An 8,603-nucleotide genomic window follows, 5' to 3' on the forward strand; every position below is an offset into this window, starting at 1 on the left:
ATTTTTAGAACTAATTGTATTTTGTTTGCCATAGTTACTTCTCTTTAGTCCGAAATAAACACTCATGTCAATAACATCTTTTTACTAACTTTATTTAATTACTAAGAACATATACCATATTTACAACAGATGCAAATTAAGATCCTGTGTTACCTCTCCTGTACTAGACCTAGCAACATGAATAATAAATGGTGAAGCATCCAATGCAGTATATTCTTTTCTAATACTATCAGATATATTGGGAGGTAACTGGGAGGCCTGAGATGGAAGAACTTGTGTATGCGGTGCTATAAGAGGTGATGGATTTTCAGTGATTTTTCGTCACTGTCTTCACAACGACATCCACTTCTACCTGAATCTACAGCCATTGCATTTTGCGTTTTTTATTACATGTTTTGCACACCTTATTTAATCGTATGCGCTTTCTTTTATTTGTATTGGAAATTGAACAATCTGTGTCTATGCTTGAAGCAGTTTCTATTGTTACAAAATGTGATGGTTGGGGAACATCACCCCAGGATCTGGGGCTCGTCCATCCCAACCCCCAACTAAATATTAATAAAATATACACTTACCAATAGTTGTTTTCTATATACACTACACTACAATTAAATAAATAATGAAAAAATATATACAATTTACAACTTAACTGACTAAATTTCTGAATAAAAATAATTATTTTCAATTTAAGATGAAAAAAGACACCCGCCAAATTCAAAGGTTTCCCGCGCTTCTCGTGGGCGCGTTTGTGACATTGTTTTGAGGTTGGCAAGTTGGAACATTTGACATTTTATTTGCTTTTTAATTCGGCATCGTAAAGAGGACCAAAGGTAACCATTTGATTATTTTAAAGTGTACGCAAGCCGACCTTAGCAACATAATATTTGTTTCGTTCTTTTCAACGGTTTTGACCTATTAGAAAAAATAGGATAAGTATATGAAGGTAATTTAGATTCCTTCCATGCTTGTTCTTGTTCTGAGGCAACGGCAACATACTTCCAAGATTTTTAGGTCACCTATGTTGGTACTAGATTTAACTTAAAGTTACGTCAAGTAAAACCAAACTCTATTCAACGGCATTAAGATTTTTAATCATTCTTCGAAAACTGTAACTCGTACATCATCACACAAAATGTTCTAAGTGTCCACCCTGTATTCTTTGACGAACGATAATGATCAATGGTTTATTCGTCATAAATGGAATAATAAATTATTGCCTAAATGGACTTTGAATGTTTGCAATGTAATTAAGTACCTACACGATATTTTCATACCCACATATTGAATATAGATAGGGATTCTATCGTTTCTTCTTCACTGTCATATTAACGTACACTGTTCGGTGCATTTATTCTAAATAATACGACTAATTCTTCAAAATGAACGATTATCTTGTTGCTTTTACCAAGTATCTCAAACATGTTGGTTTACCGTTAGCGGTGGGAATCGTGGTCTGGAAGTTAAGTTCTTGTTTATCTCGCCGGAAACGTCGGGATGCTTTGCAAGGAAAGGTAAGTAAAAATAGGTAATATATATTTGAAGTGTCCATTTTTTTTTATAACAATATATATTTTGTGCAAAATTTATTGAAATAGTATATTTATATATTACTATACTTAATTTTTCAGGTTGTTGTAATCACTGGCGCAAGCTCAGGAATAGGCGAGGCCCTGGCGCACGCGTTCTACGAACAGGGAAGCAAAGTTGTTCTTGCATCTCGGCGAATATCTGAATTGGAGAGAGTAAAACAAGAACTTGTAGCCAAGACTATTGTAAGTGAACACTATGGTGTTTAATTAAAATATCTAGTGTGCCCATTATGTCTTGGCAGGTTGCAGTTAGTCTCCACACCTGCTGTCTATCTCTCGTTACCCAGTAATCCCCAGTAATTATGGCCTTATAACCACTCATGAATAATTTCACTCCAGCCATAATTAGCCAACCTGTTAGTTCAATAGAAAACAATATTTTACTAGTATTTATTTATAACTGGTGGCTCCAACAGACAACCTGCCCTAAAAAGGATTTAAAATTTTTGAACCTGCATGAATCTCATCAAATGTGCAATATATACAAACATGTCAAGTTAAAATAGTCACGAAGTTTTCTAAAATTTTTAAATTTTCTCAATTAATTATTTCTTATGTTTATGTGATGATATTAGACAATGTAATAAAACAAGTTTTCATATTTTGATTAAGGTTTTTTATGTTTTAATTTTTCCCTGCAGAACAAAGACTACAATTTGTAAACTTAATTTTTCTTTTGCAGATATTTTCGTAATCTATCTTTCTGTAAGAATTTTCTCCAATGCATAAGAAAACTTTAAAAAAAGATCAAATTGAGATTAATTTTTATATATATAGATTTTAAGGAAAGTGTCAATATAATATTTATATACAGTTCTGTTACAGATTTTGGTGAGCATAATAATTGTGCGCTAACCCAGAACTCACTGAAGTGATGATGAGTGAGAATAGCATTTGCTTTATATGATTACAGGTTGAACCAACACTTGAACCAGTTGTTTTACCATTAGACCTTGCTGACTTTGACCAGATTGAGCCCTTTGTGCAAAAGGTCTATGAACTCTGTGGTGACATTCATATTCTTATTAATAATGGTGGTGTGTCACACAGGGGTTCCATATTGCACACAAAGACTGAAGTTCACAAACAAATTATGTCTATTAACTATTTTGGGGCAGTGGCTTTGACATCAGGTAAAATTTTTATACTTGCAGTACCTCTTGTCTTTGTTATAATTTAAATTCTGTGTATTTTATCAATGTAAATGATTTTATTTTATCTTAAAAATAAAAATTCTATTATATGAGAGCTCTTCTCAAAACTCAATAGTCTGACAGACAGTTGCTGCGTATTGTGAGTCAGTTATTAAAATATGGTCATAATTTTTCCAGCGGTGTTACCTAAAATGGTGATAAACAAGTCTGGTCATATTGCATTTATCAGCTCTGTCCAAGGACTTATTGCTATTCCGGATCGATCAGCATATGCTGCTAGTAAACATGCCATGCAAGCATTTGGTGACTGCTTGCGTGCTGAGATGCACCAACATAATATTAATGTGACAATGATCAGTCCAGGATATGTTAGGACTGCTGTATCTTTAAATGCATTTACTGGATCTGGGGAAGCTCATGCAGGTTTGTGTTAAATTTATTTTATATCAAGTATTACATGTGCATCCAAATGCAGGCTTAATTTATTAAGGGTACTACATTTTTTTATAGAAATTATCACAAATTACAAGGTGATTTCAGTACTAAGACACCTAATGCTGTATATTGATAGACCATTGAGTCTCAATGGGGATTGAACTTGTGGGTTTTTATGTTGGAATCGCTCATTACTCATTCCACTCTAATCGAATAATTGTAACTAATAAATGGTGTCACTTTTGTTCCAGTGATGGATCCGAGCACTGATGCAGGATTTACTCCAGAATACACTGCAAGTAGAATACTAGACTCTATTGTCAGTAAACAGAATGAGCTGATAGTTAGCCAGTTTATGCCTCGATTTGCTATATTTTTGAGACATACCATGCCAGCAATATACTTTAGAATTATGGCAAAGAGGACAAATAGAACTTAGAATACAAGGAGAAATTATTTATCACTTTTGCTACCACTTTTGCTATCATAAGAAATGGGGATCTGTAACCTGATATGTCACTCTATAACAAAAGGGATATAACCACTAAATTACGCTATGTTATTACATAAAAGCCTTATTAAAGGCACTTTAAAATCTTCACAAATATATATTTGCCTATATCCTCAGGTTTTCAAACAATCTCCGTACTAAATTTCATCAACATCTATTGGGTAGTTTTTGAGTTTTTGAGTTCAGACTGGCAGACAGATGTGGCGGGGGACTTTATTCTACAATATACTTTTAGAACTTTTTAAGTGGAACAATTAAGTTATACATTATAGTTGCGTAATTTTAACCGCTAACGCAGCGCACGCAACTGAAGCTCTGAAAAGGAATATTTTTTTTCTTATTTTTGCAACATTTTTCATTGATTTTTCGCTTCTTATAGCCTTCCTCGACAAATGGACTATCCAACACTAGAGAATTTTTCAATTTGAACCAGTAGTTCCTGAGATTAACGCATTTAAACAAACAAACTTCAGCTTTATAATTTAATAGTATAGATTTGCGGCTCCGCCCGCGTGAGTTTTTCAGGGATAAAAGTAACCGTTAGCACTAGGGAGTAATCTGCTTTCGATTAGTAAAAAAGCAAAATCAGCTTAATAGTTCCTGAGATTAGCGCTTAATTGGATTTTAGCCAAAGATATTGTCCATTAATTTGTTTGTCTTGGTATCCTGTGTGATGCTCTTCAGTATTACAAAGGCTTCAGTTTCTTAGCTGGCACGGTTAAGCTTTGGGCACGCTGTTCTAGGATGTCCAATTCGATTCGTAGTTCGTTTCTGGACACGGGTTTTAATATAGTGGGGACGTAGCCAGTGCCACGGAAAGTGACCTACCTTACACTAGTGGGCACTTCGCGAGAGGTGGTTTCTGTATTTATGGGAGCGATTTTTTTTTATGGGTAAAGGACTTTGTAGTCCACATCGGAGGAAACCCGCGAATAGGATACTGGACTCCCTCGGCTTGACTGTAGGGTCCTGGAGGAAAGTTGGGCGGGGAAAGCTGGGAAGGAAGTGTGGGGAAAGGATAAGGAAACCCCTTAGGATGGCAGGAGGGGAGAAGGCTAGGAACTGTTCGCGAGCCCGTATAGGCCTCAAAGTGAATTGGCAACCATGAGGTATACGCACTTAACTGTGCCGCAATAAATGTCCTCCCGTGCATGGGCGTGCTCTCGGTGTGGAGACCGAGCGCACAAATGCCTCGAGGGAGAGAGAGAGGGGGGGGGGGGGGGGTTGCGAAGATTACCGCTGGCTTGTTAACTGGTATGCGTCTATGTGGCGCTGTGTAGGTCTTCTTTGATGTTAGTGGATTGCGGTGACCGCGGCGTAGGTTTTTTCACTATTGCCGGTGTCTAGTTTACACTTAGCCACATCTTCCCTGATTGTATGCTTGATGTCTTAATTTATAGCATATCTTGGTGTCACTCAGGGCAGCGATTTATCTTGTTATAGCGCCGATTCCAGTGGCGAGTTGTATGGTTGTTTTTTGTTTTCAGATGTGACGCTTTGGCCGGTGTTAATAGTGGTTATGACTTTGCTAGTTAGTTTTTGTATTACCAGCAGGTATTCGGAGATTGTTGTTTTCTTTGGTGCGATCGCGGGGGAGGCGTCCCTGTGCAATTCCATGAACTCGTCATTGAGTACTTCGCTAGGAGTGGGTTGCGTAGACATTGTGTAATAGGGTGTTGCCAGTACATTTTTCAAGGGTGCGCGAGCGCCTAAAGCGCTCACCCAAAAGTTGTGTTTGTATAAGTGGAGCTTTGTCGGGCTAACCAATATAAGACAGGTTAAAAAAATAGTATATATATACTACATTGCTACATAATACTTTTTTTTTATTCGAACCATATTCATATTATAAAATCGGTGATATGGGATCCAAAGGGAGTAGTAGTAGTCTATTTGTAAAGAATTATAATAATAATCAGAGATCATTTACCAGAGAGTAAAGCAGACTCGAGATCGAGGTCAAGTTCGATTCCATTCCGATGCACGCACCTTTTGACTTCGAAGTTCTCGTTCGCTTTATTGGTCACGAATGATTTTGTGAAGAATTTTGTTCACTTCATAATATTGACTGAAAGTGGTAACTCGCACTAAATCAGTATGATATAATTTAATGGGATGTTACTTCGTGGAAAAGTTATGGTCTCGCGGTTATACCGCCATCGACATGTTAACCAATCTCAACGGCAAAGTATATATATTATAACATAGAACTGTTAGTGTTTTTGTTAATAAATAATATAAATCACTGGTTATAATATGGCAAATATAACATATTCATATCATTCGGCATAATTGTATGATAGTCTTAAGATATAAATTCCAATATATTATAAGACAAAGTATTAGTTTGTAGATAATGTTTTCCATTTGTAATAATTTATTTTACCTACTAATTGGCTGAATATTAATAATTGAAAGAAATTATGTAAATATTTGTGACAATAAATGAATAAACCAGAATCAATGCATTTGGTTACTTTTATTATGCAGTAACAGTGGCTGTAATCGTAAATTACTCATGTCACTGCTAGCACAACACTGTAACAGAATTGTCTACAAATTACAGTCAAATTTAACTAAAAGCTCTTACATAAGACATTTTTGTACACTTCTAAATCTACTGTCAATAACATAATTACATTTTATACATTGCCTTCTACCTACAACAAATTATTTTATTAAATCTTTAAAATTTTAATATAAAACAATATATTAGAAGCATTAAGAATCTCTCTATGGGTGGCATGTTTAAGAGGGTCTTATGTGACAGCTACTTTAATTAGGTGCCATTTATTAGGTGCAATTCCACACTCTAGGCAGTAGACAATCCCTTCGTTAACACTGTCCAACCAGGGGAATACACCCAAGATCTGAGCATGAGAGTCATATTACATGTGCAAATAAATTTAATTTATATCTTCCCTCTGAGCAGTAGATTATAATATTTAACTCAGATGCTTCTTCATAATTTATTTTTGACAGAAAAAGTATTCCTGACTTATTGAAGTCAATTCTAATAAGTTTGAAATACTGATGATTCTCAGAGGATATTTTTCACTATCTTCACAGGTTAAGGCAACTCTCACAAATAACCCTGCTAATAAATCCACCTAATATTCTGTTGGAAATAGTATGTCTAGTTCTAACAATTTTTTTATATTCATTTAAATGTGTTATACAGTCTCCATAAGCAAACAGTGGCAGCTGCTATGGAAATAGTGTTATGTAATATAATTTTCTTTTTATTGTCAGTATGTACAAGTACAACAGGTGATGCAGATGTGAGATTACTCAGCATTGGCAGTGTTGATAAATGTCGACGATCCTTTTCTTCTTGGTATTTGCAGCAAGGATCCCATTGCCATGATAGTGTATAACAACCAGAACATAATATTGACACTATTCCAAATGGGGCGCACACCAATGAGCTCCACATTAAACCTGAAATAAAAGAAAGCATTTTATAGCGATAATTTTGTAAACATAACTTGGCACCTGATCCTGGACATTAATTTTGTATTAACTGAAATTCCATTGTCATGTATTCTGAATTACTTTATTAGACACATATGTGAAGTTATCACTTAACATATTTTGCAACTGCTTATATGATAATTATACTTAAATCACAGTAATGTAATTAATTTATACAGTTAAAATTTCAAACACGAAATGTGATTGAAATCTATCTCTGATTTCTAATAAGGATGAGCAAGACAAATATATATATATATATATATATATATATAAAAGAATTTGATCGGTACCTACATAGAATATGCGCATTGGAAACTAGTATTTCAAATATATTGAAGACGTACCTGATGCAATACCGCAAAGTCCGCTATAAACAGAAACCTTATGCAAGAGGTTCCCCACATATATCCATCGAGCTGTCTCTTCTCCGAGAGGCTCTGGTTCTATCACAATAACGCTCACGCCGGCCTCAAGTGCTCTTTCCAATTCCATTTCAAACTTAATGTGGGCATTTTCACTATCGTACACTTCTCTTATGATCGCTACACTGGATGGCTTTAGATCACTAAAACAAGACTAGTCATTGTAATTTACGCTTTTCCGACATTCACTACGGATGTCAAAATTCGGATTTAAATAGAGACATTTCGAGGCATAGTAAAGAAATAGTTAATTCGTAAAATTTCGTAATATTTACAAATTACAAACCTGTCACTTTCATCACCCGCCATCTTATCTATAGACAAAATATAGACTATAAACTGTCACTGGCTCAGAACAATGACAAGCATAGAAGTAGCACTATGACATTTGACAGCAAGAAATTCAATTGTTGCGATCCCTTCTGACATCTTATCCATATCGATAGATGGTTTGTCTATCGGCTATGGTAAATCCACAGATCTGCTAAAATAAACACTTTTCGGTCAGTCAACTACAAACCGTTGCAAATTGCTATTTTAGATAAAGGCTAAAAAAAGGTATCAAAACCATGATTTGGTATTCAAGTACCAAATGAAGTCTGGGTATATAAAAACACTCGTTAAGACGCTGTTAAATTACAATAAACTATGGAACTACCAGCTTTCTTCGAACTAAATTTTGTCTAATTTTCATTTGCTATTTACAGTAGTTTCCATGCTTTCCGAAATGTCATTCACACAAAAATGGTTTAGCATTTAGATTATTAAATTAAGAAAATGTTAGAAATTTCGGTAGGAATGGAAACCGCTGTAAGTAACAAACAAGAAATCGGCCGGAATTTCGTCTAGGAGAAAGCCAGTACGCGTTGTTATTTTCTGACTTTCTTAGGGATTAAAAGATATCCAAGACGTGTGATTTGACAGAAGCTACTAAAATGGGACAGTAAAATTAAAACACAGAGGTATCATTCATGTCACATATGTTTGATAACTTATTTCAATGTTAATAAAACTT

The 8,603-nt window shown here is 35.0% G+C and overlaps 2 protein-coding genes across 2 annotated transcripts; one reads left to right on the forward strand and one right to left on the reverse strand.

Annotated features, from left to right (window-relative positions):
* The first annotated feature begins 959 nt into the window (after window positions 1-959).
* Window positions 960-4,268, forward strand: LOC119189565 (dehydrogenase/reductase SDR family protein 7-like). The gene is made up of 5 exons (XM_037439629.1): window positions 960-1,511; window positions 1,629-1,772; window positions 2,503-2,722; window positions 2,921-3,166; window positions 3,430-4,268. The coding sequence occupies exons 1-5, from the start codon at window positions 1,380-1,382 to the stop codon at window positions 3,615-3,617; spliced, it is 930 nt and encodes a 309-aa protein (XP_037295526.1). The 5' UTR covers window positions 960-1,379; the 3' UTR covers window positions 3,618-4,268.
* A 1,881-nt stretch (window positions 4,269-6,149) lies between these two features.
* LOC115448171 (transmembrane protein 11 homolog, mitochondrial) lies at window positions 6,150-7,986 on the reverse strand. The gene is made up of 3 exons (XM_030175515.2): window positions 7,875-7,986; window positions 7,511-7,731; window positions 6,150-7,130 (listed from the first exon to the last, which is right to left on the reverse strand). The coding sequence occupies exons 1-3, from the start codon at window positions 7,895-7,897 to the stop codon at window positions 6,850-6,852; spliced, it is 525 nt and encodes a 174-aa protein (XP_030031375.1). The 5' UTR covers window positions 7,898-7,986; the 3' UTR covers window positions 6,150-6,849.
* Window positions 7,987-8,603: the final 617 nt, after the last annotated feature.

The sequence above is a fragment of the Manduca sexta genome, chromosome 17 (genome assembly GCF_014839805.1).
Source record: "Manduca sexta isolate Smith_Timp_Sample1 chromosome 17, JHU_Msex_v1.0, whole genome shotgun sequence".
NCBI classification, from domain to species: domain Eukaryota; kingdom Metazoa; phylum Arthropoda; class Insecta; order Lepidoptera; family Sphingidae; genus Manduca; species Manduca sexta.